Below are 19,419 nucleotides of genomic sequence, written 5' to 3'. Positions count from 1 at the left end.
CTACGGCACTAACCTATTATTCTCTATGTATTTGTCTGTGTGATGTATACATGTGTATACAATAAGATATGACTAAACGGAAAAAATAATGACACGTCCCCTACTACGGCTGAAATGGACTTCTTTTATACCGAATCATAGCTCGAAAGAACCAGAAAGTATTAAATACTGAGTTGACAAGCCGTGTCTCTTTCGGCATTGTAAGAGCTACTCGGCGACAAGTTAATCGTTTTTACGCTTGCGAAGTGCAGCAATCCTACGCTTTTATTGCTGTTGAAACTATCTAAGACGCTCGCGTGCATAAAATTCCTGTAGCAAGATGCTTTCAGAACTGACGTTTTAACAACGCAATCATGTCGTGACTAGAGCAAAAGAGCAATTTTGTTTGAAATGCCCGAAAAAGACAACATATTTACTGGTACCAAGAAGAAAATGGGCAAGGAATAAAATCTGCCACAGAACCCCTAATCTAATTCTTAGAAATAACAATACGCGAAGGAAAAGAGCAGCATCGTTGTCTTTTTTGGCTTGTGGCTACAATGTGAGACAGACTATCTTCCAATATATGACCAATTTCGTCGAGGAGCAATCGTTATATAGAAATTTTGATTGTCCGATTAATAGTTTCCGAAAAAACACATTTAGGGAAGAATCGGCGCGGAAATGCCTTCATTTATCGGAAATAACTGCCTTATTTAGCAGAAATCTCTACGCATTACAGAATATAGTGATTATTTAGGCAGTCAGGGGGCGCCATAAACGATCGCTTTGATAGCTGAAATTCAGACGATATTGGTAGGAACGTAATGTTTTCTTGATAAAAGATCACTCGTTGTACAGCAGAAGGAGCACGCAAATAATAAAAAAAAAATCTTTTTAAGGAGATTTAATTGGTTGTCATTAAGGGAAGTTAAGGCTATTTAAAGTAGTTTTGCGTTGCAAGGAGAAACAGTTTATTTGGAAACTATGCATCATATAATAAGTGTCCTCTTGTGCTTGATGGCCTCATGCGTTGCTTCGAAGGCCTGGTACAACCGTTATGACAATGCTGTTTACGGTGGTGGCTGGGCACCAGACCGACGAAGTTTTAAAAGGGTGAGTATATATTTTGAATAATAACTTTTGACTCTTACGAAAGCACGAATTTTCTCTACAATTATTTTTTTTTGCATTTAGATATATGTACTGTGTATATTAGGCCTTAAGAACATTCATAGACGAGGAAAATGATTATCGTTCAATGTATATCCTTAATATAATTAAAAGATAAACAAAAGTAACTGTATAAAATATCTTATTTCATTTTGTGATATTAAAATCACTTATCGGTTATTCCCTGATATGTTGCTTTAGCTAGTGTAAAAAGACAGACGACGTAAAAAGTAACCATAGTAGTCGTTCATGAATTTTGGCTACGGAACACGAAATATTTCGTATAAATTTTGTATCTTTCCTAAAACATCACGTTTCAAATGGTTAAGTATTTTATAAACTACTCTAATGGAAATACATTTTATTAAAAAAACAAACAGCACTTTTCAACCGTAGAATTGCCTATTGGATATATTTGTATGAATGACAAAATGAGTTTTATGACGAATTTGATGAAAGGCTTCATACAGATACTATCAAACCTTTCCGGTAATAATACAGAAAGTCCATTAATAATAACCAGCAGAACATGACAGTGATAATTATTTTCAAGTTTCTGACCGTTTATCCTTAATAATTTACGCACTGAAACTAAAAAGAAACATTTAAATCACTCAGTGGAAAAGCCTGAGGTAATAAACCGAATTAAAGTTCAGAGTTCCAAAATTACTGATTTTACCATTCTAAACAGCATATTTATGGTTGAATTTATGTTTGATTTAATGTCCCGGGGTGTAAATTGTTCATTTTGAAACTTTATGGCTTGTTTTATGTTGAATTTATGGTTCTATGCCTACCAACGTGTGCCGATGTAATAGAACTCAAAAGCTTTTAGGAGCTTTCCATAGCAAAAGAAAATTTACTTGTTTAATGTTGTACTGGCTTTTACAATTTAATAAACTCCTGGTGACATTTATGTCCCGAAACTGTGCGAAAACAATGTTTTATCATTTAACAAAATAGTACACATGTTTTTAAAGATTGCTTTTCCTGAAGAAAAACATTTACCATTGTAAAAGGAATGTTTACCTTTCACAATTTAATACTAGTAGTGAAACGTACTCCATACGTAATTTGTTTTAATTTGAACTTATATTTGTTATGAAAACACGTTGGTTTGTATTTTCATATTTAATGATGTCATTTAAATAATTTAAACTAGCTGAAACATTCATAATGTCATTTAATATATATTCAGAAAACGTATAAACGAAACAGCGTAAATCCGTACAGATCAATAATTAAAACCAGTCTTGAGCTTGAAAAGTAATATTTTAGTAGGTTAGTAGGGATAACGCATGTTTTATTTTTCGTATCATAATGTAGAATCCATAGGGATGGGTGGTTGTATGGTGCACTAGTTCGGTGTGTTAATAGCTCGTGAGCACGAGTATCTCACGCTTAACACACGTTTAATCTCGTGTTAAAATACTAGTTGAGAGTGATTTCAATGAACGTGCAGTAACATTTATGGCTTTTATAAATTGTACGTTTCTACGAAATCGGTTTATTCCTACCATAAGCAAAAATCGCAAATGAGTGTGAAATAAGATAAACTGAAAAATAAGCTGCATTTAAGATTTGATCCTAAACCGCATTAAATATTTAAATTGTGTCTTTCTTAGAAGACGTTCTAAGATTTATTCTATTCAAGTAAAATTTGATGAGGTTGCATGTTAATGGTTGGTGCATTTTGAATAAGATCTTAAATCGTATTAGGTATATAAACGTTAAATCTTCTTGGGATTGGTTTTAGAGTTATTCTAAACAGGATATGAAATAAAATAACGTTACGCTAATGGTTGGTTTCATTTCCACTTAGTTGCATAGACCCTGAACAATATATTTTGTAATGCTACTTTAATTTTCCATATGATATGCTGTCAGATAAACGAGGTTAGATTTCAATCTATCATTTGTTAAGAAAAAGATTTAAAGTATACCAGCAAATGAAATAGTTGGGATATATTGGAACAATGAAGACGTTTATTGCCTAGTTAATTTCTATTCATCTATTGAATACTGCGTAATATTTACCAAAAGAATGCAGTATTTACTGAGATCTTAATAGAGATCAATATCCCACCCTTCTGGTGATTGTCACATCATATCCATTATCAAATTCAACCTTTTAGAACTAAAATTCGACAGGTATGAACTACATGTAACAAGATAGAGAAAAATATGTTTAACGAAGAAAACCCCTTGTTCTAGTTTAAGACCTTATCTACAAATCAAGGAAATTAATACATATTTTCTATTTTGTCGTTTGCACTGTTGTTTTCCTTCAGATTTGTAAATTATTATTTTATATTGCTTCAAGAGCAAGAAGACTTTGCCTAGCAGAGAAAGACCCCCGGGAAAACCATTTCCACCAAGACTTGTATTGATAGCATATATATCTCATTTATTATGTGATAGAAATATTCAATGTTTATTATTAACTGTATCAGAAGTGTTACTAAATTAAGTTTCAACTTTTCGAGTAATAAGCTCTGATTTCTGCAAAATAAGAAAACATATGGGAAAAAACAAGTAACTCTTTTAACTAAGTACTATTGATTTCAGATTATAAGCATTTAATAGTTTGTCAATGATATCTGTTGCAGGAAAGAAGTGACTGATAATTGTAATTCCACGAGGGATAATTACTGTAATAAGTGTCTTTACTGTCTGCAGATAAACGACCACACTCTGTAAGGCATGACCTTTCCTCCGCCATTCTCTTTCCCATTGACATTACTTGAATTAATTAAGTTTGCTAAGAGCATAAGACGTTGTGCAAATGGCATAGTTCGTATACATTCACGGAGCAGGCTATTACGCCTCACTAACGAAGCGCATTTACTCTAGTGACGAGATGGAGTATATATAATTTGTCCTTAAGGTTGCCAGTTTTGTAAATTTGTCTTACACTTTCGAGAGTAAACGGTAACCGAGAGTAAAAGAGCAGCTATTCAAAGTTCTTGTCTCAGACTGCAACAGGATTATTTTTTCTTTGTCTTAAATCTGATTACCCAAATCACGATACAATATTTATGCATAACAAATTGAATAAATATATAACGAAGGAAACATGGTCGGTAACATTAAATTTTCCAGTTGTTTGCACAGACCCTGGACAATATATTTCGAACTGCTTATTATTTTTTTCAAATTATTTGCCAGTTTGCTTTCAAGCCATTTTTGTTATAGAAAACGATTCAAAATTATACTGGTTTATGAAACATTTGAGATAGTTTTGGACAATTAAGGACGCCGTTTATTACATACTTATGGGCAACTCACCCATTGAATTTTATGTAATCTTCACCAAAAGAACGCCAATATTTATCTAAATAATAGTCGAAGTCAATATTGCACTCTTCTGCTGAATAGCGAGATCGAATTCAACATTTTAGAACCAAGATTTGACAGACATGTAGTACTATATGTAAATAAGTTACATGTACACTGTCTCTTGTGAAGATAAACCTTAGATCTACTTTACGACCATATCTACAAACACTAGACAGTCGTGGGGTATTTGAAAACAAAGATTTCACTGCTTGGCAAAGTTCTCTCGTAGCAATATAAAATAATAATTCTCTATCTGTAGGAAAACAACAATCCAAACGATAAAATCAACAATATATATTACTTTTCTTTTACTCTTCAACGGTTCTTTTTTCGGAACTTTGCCTAGCAGTGAAATCTTTGTTTTCAAATACCCCACGACTGTCTAGTGTTTGTATCGGTAGCATGTATTTCTCATTTGTTTTGTAAAACAAGATATTCAAAGTTAATTCTTAATTGTATTTGAAATACTACAAACAATCAAATTCAAATTTTTCGAGTAATAAGCTCAAATTTCTGCAAAATAAGAAAAACAAAATATAAAAAAAAATCTAAATAAACACTAACTCCGTGAACTAAATTGATTTCAGATAAGCATTTATTATTTTGTCAATGGTATCTGTTGGAAGGAAAAAGAAACTGATAATTGTCATTCAATGAGGAATAATTGCTGTAATAGGTGTTGTTAGTGTCTGTAGCTAAATGGTCAAAATCTCTGTAAGGTATGACCTTTCCTCCGCCATCCTCTTTCCTATTGATTACTTGTATAATTATAAGTTTAGTAAGAGCATAAGACTTTGTTAAAATGGCATAGTTCGTCTACATTCACGGAGCAGGCTATTCCACCTCACTAACGAAGCGCATTTATTTCTCTATTGATGAGGTGGAATATATGTAATTTGTCCTAAAGTTTGTCAGTCAGATACTTGAAATTTTGTAGATTTTCGAGAGTATACGAGAGTAAAAAGTGCAGTTATTCAAATTTCTTGAGTTGCATTTCAACAGGGTTATTTTGCCTTTGTCCTAAATCTGATTACTCAAATTAAGATATTTATACATAAACATTTAGTAGAAATAAGTTTCGGTATTTTGAAAATACTGCATTACGTTTTTCAATGATTGATAAAAAGAACACATATTTGCAGAAATCTTAATGGAAATATAAGCCTGTCTTTTTAAATTAACTGCTTTTTGTTTAAGGTTTTTGGTAGCTTATCAGAGAACTATTCGGGAAATAGCAACCACTGAAATAAAGCTAAAACAAAGTAGTGTTCACTTCAAATCAAAACAGATTTGATTTTTGTATATATATTTCATGTTTACTTTTCAAATTTTCATTCCTATAATTCGACCATCTTAGAATATAATGATCGTTAGTTACATAGAAACAATTATTACACTGGCAACACATATTCAGCTTATTGGTGTCAACAGTTCCATACCAGGTTTTGTTTTGCGGTTAAAAAATGAAATTACTGATATTACAGAGCATATTACCAACATTGTTTTCTGCTAGTAAGAGTAATAGAGTAAAGTGGATGATATATTTTTAAACCAAGCTCTATTTCTTAGAAAGCATATGCTCGATTTACTTCCAAATGATCAGGATAATTACAAATAATTGAGCCGCGCCATGAGAAAACCAGCATAATGCGTTTGCGACCAGCATGGATCCAGACCAGCCTGCGCATCCGCGCAGTCTGGTCGGGATCCATGCTGTTTGCTAACTGTTTCTCTAATTGCTATAGGTTTTGAAAGCGAACAGCATGGATCCTGTCCAGACTGTGCCGATGCGCAGGCTGGTCTGGATCCATGCTGGTCGCAAACGCACTATGTTAGTTTTCTCATGGCGCGGCTCATATGTATTTTGTTTAAAGATAGTGACAATGACGAGACGTAAAATCGACGATGCATTTAATTTCTTGTAGAGTGGTGAGAAAAGTGTCATCTGTATAAACAAAAACAGAATTTCAGAAGTTATTAAGGATAATTATACTGTCAATTGAGGACAGTTTCAATGTTTGAATTCACTTCAATTCATCATAAATTTCGTAAATAAGTTTTCAATAAATCAATAATCATTTCAGAGTGGCTGAGTTTCTTGAATGTGGCTTTTCCTTTTTCTGAGCCCTTGTTCTGTGTTCTTAAAATCTAGGTTTCCAGAAATTATAGGAAAAATTACTATTTTAGATCAGCATTTTGTAATTTTCATAATTCAATGTTCCCATGTATGTTGATGAAAACAGCATTGTTTATTATCTTTATACCACGGTCTGCAACGTAAATGTTCATACTCTATACCATTTATTGAATTTATATTTTATGCATACATCAGACTATAATATATATATATATATATATATATATAGTGGACTTGCTGTGGCATGTGCGTGTTCGTTTGTACTGCTAGGCGCTTTGCCGTAATTGGTCTGGTATATTGTGGTGGTGATTTAGTTCGTATTAATTAATTCTCTCTACTATATATATATATATAAAAGAAAAACATCCAATGGGTTTCCTCTATCTGTATTTCTGTCCACCTACCGGTTTCATATCATAATCATCAGGGCAGACATATAAAAAATGTGTAGTTGCTACGCAACGTCACATGTGTACACATGTGTACGCAACGTTATTTTATGACGTCATCAATATTTGTTTAGTTTTGGCTGAAATATATCAAAAAAGTAACGTTCCTTAGACAACCTAGCTGAAACATTATTATTATGAAATTTATAAAAAGGAAAAATTAAATACTGTGGGTCAGTTTTAGAGCATAGATCTAAATGTTCACTAACAGGCAATTGTCCTGTTGATGGGTCTCTTATTTGCTGATCATGAACTGTCCTTCTGTTTCTTAATTTGTCACCTGTTTGACCAATATAAAACTCTTTGCATCCATTGCAAATCAAAACATACAGAACATTTTGAACAGTACAATTCATGTTTTCTTTTACATGAAAAATTGTATTTTTTAATTTTAAAGTAGAACCTTCTACAATGTGTTTACATAACCCACAACGTGGCTCATTACATTTTTTAACCGAAGGTGGGGTGACATTTTCATTAAATTCTGATTTAACAAGAATACGTTTAAGGCTGGGTAATTGTCTTTTGCACTTAATTAATTTGGTATTATCTATTATTTTTTTCATGGTGGAATCAGAATTTAAATTTTCTATGTTATTTTTTATTATTCCAAATAATTCTCTATTTTTAGGATTATATATATATATATACTTGAAGGTCAGAAAACGTGTACCAGCATGTTAGTCTACTAAGTAAAGTAGCGCAGTTTCTCCACTTATTGATAACATCTTTAATTTACCTTTAAAGAGTTACTTCATGTCTTAAGGTCTTAAGAGAGATATGCATAAAACCTATTTAAGTACATTTATACTGAAACATGCTTTACGTGAAAAGTTTCCATGTAATTGATATTTTTATTTGACATGTTTACTCGAATTAGACCAAAATAACGATAATTATTAGAAAGTTATTGTGTTCAAATATATTAGCGGCATTTTATCAATATCCTATAGAAAAGAAAATGATAATTTTATCGCTATCCTATTGAGAAAATCGACAATTAATTAGTTATCAGGTATAGTATCTTGAGAAGGACGTCATCTGTATAAACAGAAATAGGCCTTCGCAAACTATTATTACCAATGTTTGGTATTTATAATTGTTTGAAGTGTTCTATTGATCATTACGTTATAAGCGTTCAATAAATTAAAAAAGAACAAGTCGTTTTTGCCAATATCTATGTGTACAGCACTCAAATGAAATGTCAAACAGGGTATAGGTAAGATTAGAAATTTTGAAAATACTAGCAATATCTGGCTATCTATCTGCTTTTCCTCAGTTTTAATCAATTCTAGGCAGATATATACGTAATATTCATACTTCTGTAACAAGCGACCAAAGCCGGTGCTCTACTATCCATTCTTCTAGTCTTTTAAATATTATTGCAACAAGTTAAACTTCTAGTGTTCAGTATTTGTTCGGTTCTTTTTCGCTGTTATACTATCACATTTTTAATATTTTTGAGGACTTTGTAGGAGCAAATTTCTCATACATCAAATTGTGTCACAATATAAGAACCCTTGACTATATTCAAATCAAACCATTACCTTCCCATCGTTCGGGCTTTAGTTTATCCCGTGTTTACTTTAATTTGAAAAAAATCTCAACAAGTAACAAAATTTGTGGTGTTTTTTTTTTATTATCACAGAAGCGTTGTTTGTGTCATACGGCGGCCGTAAAATGTATCACCGTAGTGAACTATTTAATTTTTCTGCTTGAACAGTTCGGCTTGAATGGTTCCAATGCCCCGGCTTAAATAGCTTTGGATATTGTTTATGGTGCCTGCTTTTTTATTTTATCATCTGGCACTTTCTTTGATACACAGGCTATATAACCTCATACCCACTCTCTTAATTCCAATTTGTTTAATTTGTCCATTGTTTCTTCATCCTGGACAAGCCAATTATTGAAACTGGGGACCACACGTCGCTTTTTAAGGTTCCTTGTGCAATGCGGTATGAATGCATCTGCTGCTGTTTTTGTTTACAACAACATATCAAGCAGCGGCTGTTCAGTTGTGATGCCTCACGGATTAGCTAGTGTGTCTAACATTACATTCGATGATATCCGTACGGAATGGTACTTTCTCAGCCGCATTGATTTTACTTGACCAATTATATCTTTTGCCTGAACATTTATCTGCATTTGAAGAACACTCGTCTGCCTTCGAGGAATAAGTTCTGTAGCTTACTAATGAACTGTAGTTTCCATTCTGACTGATTAAATTTTCTGTAGACAAACACTTCATACAATGTAAAAGTCGGAATGTCGTTGCTTTTCGTTATTTCATTTGGTAGTTTAGGTGATATCCAGGCTTCATAAGCTTAGGTCTTCTTTTGTTTAGTGCTGCCCATGGTTTTCTCGTTTAGGGCAAGCCCATTAGCTTAAATGGGGACCGTACGCCATTGTACTATGCATATCATTGAAGGTTCCATATACACTCCCGTATGAACACGCCTGTGGATGTCTTAAAATTTTATTTTGGTACTTGTAACATCTGCAAATGTTGAGTTCTGCTCAACCCGGGCCTAAAGGGCATGGGTGGAAACTTTTCCACAACAGTTGATGAACAGGTTCCCACAATATTTTCATTCTTGCCGTGTGTGGGCTTCTGTGGATTTTCCACTTTTTTTCTGTTCTTTTTTTAATCTAACATTTTTAAAAAATAGGTTAGAGACCAAAAAACTCTAATGTTCTTATGTTCATAATTTGACCAAACTTCAAGTTTAAGGAAAGATTAATTATAGTCAAAGTCTGGAGTCCAGTCCCTTTAAGTGTAGCTACACATTTATTTCTTGTGATTAATGTATATATGTAAATATAAATGTATATCTGATATTTAAAGTGGTTGTTTATGTTCCGGAGTCCTTAATGTCCGACTGCTTGGCTTCATGCTTAACTGTTTATGGGTATATAATTCATTACGTTATTCACACGGCCATCTATGTGTTTTGTACATGCCTTTATCTGGCTGGGATTACTTGGATATATCAAGAGCCCTACATTGTTTACCCTTCTTCCTGTATCCACGAACCTTTATATAGCAATTTCCATGTCGTATGTTTCTATCCATATAAAAATACTTACTCCAAAAATTCTTCGAAATTTTTAAAATAAGATGGAGTTGTCCCATTCATAATGTAAATTCTTAGTAGAGAGGAAAGTAGTATATTCGTCGCCTTCTTTACAGAGCCATGACGGCGCTGTGCCCCCAGTACAGAGAAAACAGCAACTGATAAATTGTAATTCCATGCGGGAAAATGATGTAATAAGTCATTAGCGTCTGCTGTTAAACGGCCATTATCTCTGTAAAGCCTGATTTTTTTCTCCAGCCTCCGCTATCCCATTGATTTTATTTCAATAATTATAAGTTTGATACGAACATAAGACTTTGCTTGAAGGGCATAGTTTACGTCAACAGAGTAGGCTGTTCCTCTCACTAATGACGCGCGTGTTCAACTGATTTATCATATACCTTACTATAGATAGTAACTAAACTGTACAGGACATACTTATGTTATCCATGCCAATAACTGGAAGCGTGTAAACTAATTGGTTATTGACACGCTGCGTGACGTTCCATTTACCGGAAGTAACGTATAGGCATGTAATAAACAATTCAATGAACGGAAATGAATTTCCTTCAGTGATTATTGTCATTCCTAAACGTCCTCGTGCCAGTAAAGGTTTAGTCGAGCCAATAACCTCCTATGACACGCCATCCAACTTTCCTAACCCTAACGAATATTGGTACTTCTACACAGGTATCTGCTCTAGCCTGAAACAATAGACGTAGGGGCACATGTAGTCTTACAAAAACTTAAAAGCCGCCACATAAAATCATTCTGGTTGTGTGAACAAAACAATAAAAACCGAAAAAGTGTCATTGATAAATCGCCTTTTCTTTATTTCATAAAGCTTTATGTAATATTGCTTGCGTACCTACAGTGCTTATATACGACAGTGATCTGGAAAATCCAGTTCTAGAAGTGAGGCAACTGGACGTTAGGGATGTTACATATTCAATTTCTTAAATGAACAGACTTCGTCAGGCCCATTTTTAATTGCTTGACAAAGTTCTATTTCTCCAAAGTATCATTGGAGTTTAGTTATATTGAAGCAGATAGTATACAGTGTTTCGCTCATCTTTTAACGTAATGTACCAAAGCATTAATTAAGTTTCTCTGAAAAGTCAGAAAAGTATAACATATTGTTCTTTCTTAGCCTTCTAATTGTGACAAGGCATCATTCAATTGTTCCAAGTTTTTCTTTTACTTGACATCATTTAAATGATATCGGACATTTATATATATGTTTTTTAATGCAAAGGAAGGTCAAATGATATTTTTTGCCTCCAAAATGTACAAAGTAATGTTAATGATATCCACTTCCACATCCACATTGAATGCCCTAGAAGTATTTTCTTTTGGTCTTATAATTCAATTGAACGTATTAATGCTATCCCGTCAAGAAAATTTCTTTTAAGCAATATTTAAAATAATATTACTATCCACAACGAACACAACGTATTCAGATTTATAATTACACTGGACTGCGAGGAGATGATTCAAAATTATATCACATCAAATTATATATTTACAGTTTGTAAATTCTCAGATTTGTCCAGAAATGATCTGTTTTCTTTTTCATTTCTAGCAGTTAATCTAATTACATTTTATTGATTTTCACGAAAAGTTACATATATCAGATTGCGAAATCTTAATGAAATTCCCGGTGGAATAACGTGGCCTAGGACGATTTATTTGAAACTTATTTGAAAAGGTCGCTTTGACAGTGTATTTATATAAACTATTCAAAATATCAAAACCAAAGTGCTGATGAAACCAACCAGTTTGATGAAAAACGCCAGCAAAATTGTATTAGTACACTGTCTTGTACAGTGTGTTTGTTGTCTTGTACAGTGTGTTTATTTCTTTCACAAAAACACTTATCAACTCTGAGTAGATGCTGTACATTTTGTTTGTAGTTTTTGTCACGCCAGGTTATTTTAAGAGTCAAAATGTGAGTTACCTTTATACTTATAATCGGCATTATGCAATCTAATTATTATTTACCAGCGTATTTATTGTTCGTTACAGAAGTTGTCATGTTAGTATCTAACTCAGCAGTACTTTCTTTCTTAACAATTTGAATTCTCATAACCGTTTTGCTTTCTTATGTCTAGATTCGATAAATAACAATATACTCGGAACTTGATAAAATAGCAAATGCTGTATAACTTTAACAAATCGTTTCGGTCATTTTTGAACACAAATTAACATTAAGAAAGCCATATCCTGTGCCGTTTTATATGATTTTTAGATAGAAATTAATAATAGTTAATAAAGTCTGAATATAATAGGAGATCTCTTGGAAGCAATAGACCCCAAGCAAAATAATAGAAGATTCGGTTTGACTGTATGTGTCCAGGAGAGGTAATGAAAAGTGGTGCAACACCCTCATGCCCTCTAGCTCGAAGATAAAGATTTTTTTTCACATGTCTGATGTCGTTAAAGTGAAATTTAGCTAGCCATTGCACAAACTTGGTATAACTTGTGTAATTGCATTTTGACGTTTACGCCGTTTTAAGCATTGGAAGACTTTGTCTATAATAGATAAAGAAATATAATTTTCGAAGTTTAAGCAGGAAAAGCTAACATGTGATAACAATAATACTAGTATTACATGTGCATCTTTTCACATAATTATGACAGTTTGTATATGTTATAAAGCTCGAAGATATAATCACAACGAATCTATTTTGCTAGACTGGGACCTTTGAGCTAATTGAGTGATGACTTATTTGTCATACAACAAGGCGTATTTAATTGCGTATTATTCATGTACACTTTGCATTTTAGTTTACTAAAAAACAAAGACAAATATCAAACAGGGAATGCCACGCACCAAAAACGCAGCTTCCTCAAAACAAAACCCACAGCACACACACACATACACGTGCACACACACAAAGCCAACACACGAGGACAAAACGAACAAACAAAGGAACACACACACATACACGCGCACACACACAAAGCCTACACAAGAGGATAAAACGAACAAACAAAGGAACACAGTGGGGCACCGCCTTGGAACGGTCAGTGGCAAAAACACCACTGGGGAGTTTAAACCGGTTTATGGTGTGCACCCAACCTCACTCTTACCCCCACCATGTTCCAAAGACACGGGACAGTGTAAATAAAAGTAATCCCCTCCAGGTAAGACTTTTTATATACCTATGGACGCATACAAACTCTCATCCGTGGCGAAAAATTTTGCCAACGGTACATTTTCTTACAATATGTGGACGTGCTCTCTCATTCGCATTTACTCTAATTTCAGTATGCGTCTTGCACCAGTAAGTAATCCATAAATACTCAGTTAATCATACTCAGTAAGAAATGCATATGAATAATTCAGGACTTGTTATTCAGCGATGTCCGTAGTGCATTGTTGTCGACCTTTTCTCGATTTGAAAGCTATCGTCATTATATGTAATGAATGTCCTAGTAGGGCAGTGAACAAGAAACTTTGTTGACGGCCGCTAAATGTTAATGAATATAACGGTCAGAGGAAGATGAAGTTACTAGTTACCATCGTAATTGCAAAACGCCAGATACGTTTTCATGATTTTGCATTATAGGGACGTATGGAAATTGTGAAATCAAGCCAGCCATTGCATAAGTTTGGTATAACTTGTGTAAATGCATTTTGACGTTGATGCCGTTTTAAACATTGGATGACGCTATCTATGATAAACAAAGAAAGTATACAGTAAAGTTCGGTGTTTCAGCAAGAAAAGCTAACAAGCGTTAAACAAATATTACGTTTTTACCTTTCCGCATAATTATAATTTATGCGTGTTCCTAAGCTTGAAGATATCAAACGGTTTAATCCCAACCTATTCATTAAACGTTATTTAGATTAACCAACAGATGCTTGTTCATGACTTTGCATCAGAGATGCCCTGTGAAATATGCGTTCGAGTCTAAAAGAGGTAAAAGAAAAATTACATGGCAGGACAAATCAGTATGCATTTCAACTAAACTACATTTATCCTAATGCTAATTGTGACATTGTTAATAGAAATACAACTTAAACATTTACGATAAAAGTTTTACTGATAAAGATATAATCTTTGAAGTGGTTACTTAGACACTGATGTTTTAGTTGATAAAAGTGATCATGTTGATTTAGGTTTAGGTTTCACGATGCACCAACACAGTACATGTTTCTTCTGGCATCTGTCATGTCAAAAAATGGTTACATAGAGCGCTAGCTCATTTAGAAATAAAATAAGCGGTAGGACATCAAAACCTTTAAACCTGCTGAAATCAAAAAATACAGCAGACCCAGTAAGTAGCCTTTTATGATGATGAGTTCCAAATGTTTCATACAAAATTTGTACCAGAAACACGTAGGACGGTAGCAATGATTCAATCAAAGAAATCCGTAAGGATATATATGTAATTAATTCACCTTGTTGGTATTTTGTAATACACATCCTTTTATACATTTTATCGATTACATGAATTAAATGAATCCCATATTTGGAATAAAAAGTTTCTTAAAATGGTCTAAAATATATTTCCACACACATGCTATATTTTGATACTAGCTACGTCAAACGTAGTACAAAGTAGGCGCGACTGTTTCAGAAGTATTTAACCACGCTGTTTGAATTCGGGGCTTGGCTTCAGACGTATTATTGACACATTTGATTACACCGTAGGAAAACAATAAATAACAAAACTGAAATAACACCTGCAAGCAATACATATATAAGTCCAACATCTTACTTGCTAAGATCATGATGCATGCTATGAATCATTCTAAAACATTTTGCATTTCAAGTTCCCCAGGATATCATAAGTGTGAAATCTAAAGTGTGAAAGTAAAGTGACAATGGAGTGTATTTTAATATAATTACATTTAATAAGAGATAAAGAAATGAGCTAAGTTTATGAATTAATTATGACTTTACATTTATTGATGTTGTATTATATGTTTGACAGCGGTAACGTCCATTGGGGCCTTTTGTCAATGGAATAGCTATTAACAAGACAAAAAAAAAAAAAAAAAAAAAAAAAAAAAAAAAAAAAAAAAAAAGCTGAAGATCACTGAATGTTAATAAAGACTATACGCTATTATGAGATGTAACTAACATTTTCATACAGTATTTGACTATTCTCAAACCCCGCCTTCATTAGCCTTTCTAGTTGTTCAAACAGCATTTCACATCATGAAAATAATTTATTAAAATTAAAGAAATACGTCAATAGATACTGATATTAACAAAAGCAGTATTAGAATAGATCAGAGACTTGGCCAACAATAATCTGATTAAGTAAGACCGCCTGGTTATATGTTAAATGAGAGACATAGGTCTGATGATGCTATACTTGCCGGGACGTTATGGCTAAAAAAGCTTAACATGAATCGACTGGACCGCTAACAGTCAGTTTGTTTTATTTTTGTTGGGTTTAACGTCGCACCGACACAATTATAGGTCATATGGCGACTTTCCAGCTTTGATTGTGGAGGAAGACTCCATGTGCCCCTCCGTGCATTATTTCACCACGGGCGGATACCTCGGTAGAACCACCGACCTTCCGTAAGCCAGCTGGATGACATTCTCACATGAAGAATTCAACGCTCTGAGTGAGGCTTGAACCCACACATCAGTGAGGGACAAATGATTCAAATTCCTTAACCACTCGGCCACAGAGGCCCCCGCTAACTACTTTAAGCATGGCATTTACCGGTTAAAAATTCCCTTATAAAATATAGAAACATAGACCTAATTGTAACGTGTTTATTCAAACATACGTTGACCCCATGGAATGCCGATTCTTGGCGGGAAATCATGCGAATGTTGGACTTACGAAATAACTATGGGACTATATGGCTGTATTAGATGTAATTGTTCAAACGGTTTCCATTCTGTGAGTTTTGAACTGGATAAAATGAAACATTCACAAATTGTGCGATATAAAACAAAATGATTTTATTATCATATTATACTATACCCGAGAAGCCAATATTATGACAATTGAGTAGAGTAAGTATTTCAAATAATAGCAAAATGATGTTTTAAAAAGTTAATGTGTTCCAGCATATATAAATATATGTAAGATACAAATTATTGTTTTCAATTAACCTCTCTTGACAGTTATCCCAATTCGTGCTGAAAAATTTTGTGTATTGTGTATGTGTGTCCTACAAAGTATGAACATGAGCTGTCTGATGCTATACCGTTGGACTATTTTTGAATCTTTTACATAATACTAGCTTACACACAAAAACTTTGCCTGAAAAGGGACACTGTAAGTCGGATATACGGAACCTGGATCAGAATGTTCATGGCGAAGTCATTTGAAGATTTTGAAAGCATTCAGTTTAAAAGTTCAAAAAACCTGCTAACTTGCGAAATATTTCCCAAACATTCTAGATGACAAAGGGACATTACTTTTGTCAAAATGTAAGCCAGAGATATAAAACATGTCATAATTATATTGTCATCTCATAGTGAAATGGACTTGTGTTTGAAAACAGCTTGTGAGGTAGTTTTAAATATGGGCATGATGTTGAGAAAATGTAAGTCATTGTTCAGAAAGAACTTTCCGGAAACCTAGTTACAAATAATATAACACGTACACAAAATTTCTGTGTTAAAAAGGGCCATTATCGTGATAAAATATAAGACAGTGTTATTTGATTTGGCCTGTTAGGCTATTTTTGACACAGTAAACATGTCTGAAGTTTCAAAACATTCGATCTGTTAGTGTTTGAGAAACCTGTTTAAAAGCAAAACTGTAATCTAAGAGTCTAAGTTAAAAGTGGCAAAGTTTAAACCAAGAGTGCAAGATTGTCACAAAATACGCCCGTCTAAATATTCAGTAACGTATCATAAAGGTAATAATGTTGATGTTGTATGCCTTGTTAACCCCACAAAAGAGTAAGAAGGTATCAAGTTATATATGAGGTTCCATGTTGGATGAAATTGACAATCGGATCAAAACTGTTTGAATGGACAAGGCTAATTTCGCAGATTATGAGTAATTAAAGGGCCATAATCCGAGAGTGACAGGTGTGATTTGGCTTGTTATCAAACTTGGCCGGGATATTATGCCACAAACATTGTCACCAAGTTTGGTGAAGATCGGATGAAAACTGTTCGACTTAGGGAGCGGACAAGGCTAAATTCGCATTTTTTTCGAGTAATTCAAGAGCCATAATCCAAGAGCGCCTGGGGCGATTCGACTGGTTATCGAACTTGGTCAAGATATTATGCCCACAAACATTGTCAGCAAGTTTGGTGAAGATCGGATGAAAACTGTTCGACTTAGGGAGCGGACAAGGCTAAATTCGCATTTTTTTTCGAGTAATTCAAGAGCCATAATCCAACAGCGACTGGGGCGATTTGACTGGTTATCGAACTTGGTCAAGATATTATGCCCGCAACCATTGTCAGCAAGTTTGGTGAAGATCGGATGAAAACTGTTCGACTTAGGGAGCGGACAAGGCTAAATTCGCATTTTTTTTCGAGTAATTCAAGAGCCATAATCCAAGAGCGCCTGGGGCGATTTGACTGGTTATCGAACTTGGTCAAGATATTATGCTCACAAACATTGTCAGCAAGTTTGGTGAAGATCGGATGAAAACTGTTCGACTTAGAGAGCGGACATGCTTTTGGACGCCGACCGCCGCCCGCCTACCAAGGGTGTTCACATAATACGCCCGCTCTTTCAGAGACGGGCGTATAAAAATGAAAGCTAGAGTTGAATAATTTATCATTTGAGGTCATCTAATAAAAGTTTTTGGCATCGTAGCGATTTTATTTTGTGTTTCTTTTTACCTTGATAAAAAGCGTTTTTGGTTGTAACTGAGAAATAAACGAAATTGCTTTTATGGCTTGTCTTAGTTAAAACCATGATGAAACATCTGAGTATTAATAACTTTTACATCACTAACAGATGTATCTGTAAGCTTATTGCAGATATAATGGTTTTTAATTGTTCAATATTTATGAACTTAACAATACAGATATTGTAACATTGAAAAATGTCGCATTTAAAAACAAGTGTTATAGTACAAAACTATTTGACGGGGACTATCGTGACTTAAAGAAGAGAAATAAATAAAAACAAATAAGAGATAAGCCTTTTCAAAAAGAAAATTACTCGAGGCTAAGATACAAGACAGTGAAATGTAATATACAAAGAAATAGACTGTGCAAGATGAAGGTTACATTCAAGATACTGCACAGAAATAGAAATCATTAAAAAACGAAATATCGTATACGTAAAAGTTTCCTTTACATTATACATAACTACATATTTTATCCCGCTGCATGAGTTCCTGCGGAAAGCTAGTATATATTTTTTATTAAGGATTTATATTTGTATAAAGTATTAGTTGTTTACTAGGGGCACGAGGATATATTGAAATCTGTCTGTAATAAGAATCATGGAATACAAACTCACCCACAGCCGGAATATATTTTCAGACCATTTACGTCAGACTTGATACATTTTTAGCTTCAGTACATGTAATATGTTTCCATATAAAACTGACACACCCAAATTGATTGGTCAAAAATAGATGTCTATAAGAATACCTCAAGATATCCAGGATATAAATATACTTAAAGTAATGACAGTTATATTTATACATTACATACCTAATAGAGGAAAAGGATAGTTTAACATTTATCCGGTTTAGTCACAATGCATGAAATGCAGCACTTTTCAACATTTTGTTATGCAATTTTACCGGGATATTACTTTTCTTAAGTGTTAAAAGTTAAAGTTAATTAAGTGACAATGGGTTTTATTTTAATGAGTATTTTCATGGTGTTACATATGATTGTCTGCAATAATGATAACAGATGCACATTTCGAGGACGACCCGAGCAAAACTTGACAAACAGAAAACATATACGATGGAATAGAACAGTAAGTGATAGTTCAGGTCATAAACGAAAACAAATGTGTTATTGTTTTAGAAATGTTGTCTTGACCGATTTAACCATTACCCTGGTAAATTTCTGTAATGAACTTGTCCATCTGTACAAGCTGATCTTGGTCTGCACTGGACGCAAAGGCAGAATCACTTGTCGCCAGCAGGCTAAAGGTTAAGCAAAACAAACAAATAAATGCTAACGATGTAGCAACTTCAGAACCACATCGATCTGAATAATTTAATTATAATTGACGAACAGTCTTTAAAATTAAATGTGCCATGATAGTACAGGTCTTTATCTATTTGAACAAAGACACTGCATATGTATACAAAGTTTAGAATAATTTTCTATATTTTGTAAGCCCTTCTAAAATA

At 33.6% G+C, this 19,419-nt stretch overlaps 1 protein-coding gene across 1 annotated transcript in view; it reads left to right on the top strand.

Annotated features, from left to right (window-relative positions):
* Positions 1-493: 493 nt before the first annotated feature.
* LOC123560340 (uncharacterized) overlaps positions 494-19,419 on the top strand; it is a 39,132-nt gene continuing 20,206 nt past the window's right edge. Inside the window, exon 1 of the mRNA XM_045352544.2 lies at positions 494-1,095. Coding sequence (XP_045208479.1) covers positions 967-1,095 — 129 coding nt within the window. The 5' untranslated portion in view covers positions 494-966. The remainder of the gene's footprint in view (positions 1,096-19,419) is intronic.

The sequence above is a fragment of the Mercenaria mercenaria genome, chromosome 10, assembly GCF_021730395.1.
Source record: "Mercenaria mercenaria strain notata chromosome 10, MADL_Memer_1, whole genome shotgun sequence".
In the NCBI taxonomy this organism is placed as follows: domain Eukaryota; kingdom Metazoa; phylum Mollusca; class Bivalvia; order Venerida; family Veneridae; genus Mercenaria; species Mercenaria mercenaria.
This window is presented reverse-complemented; position numbering and strand designations above follow the sequence as displayed.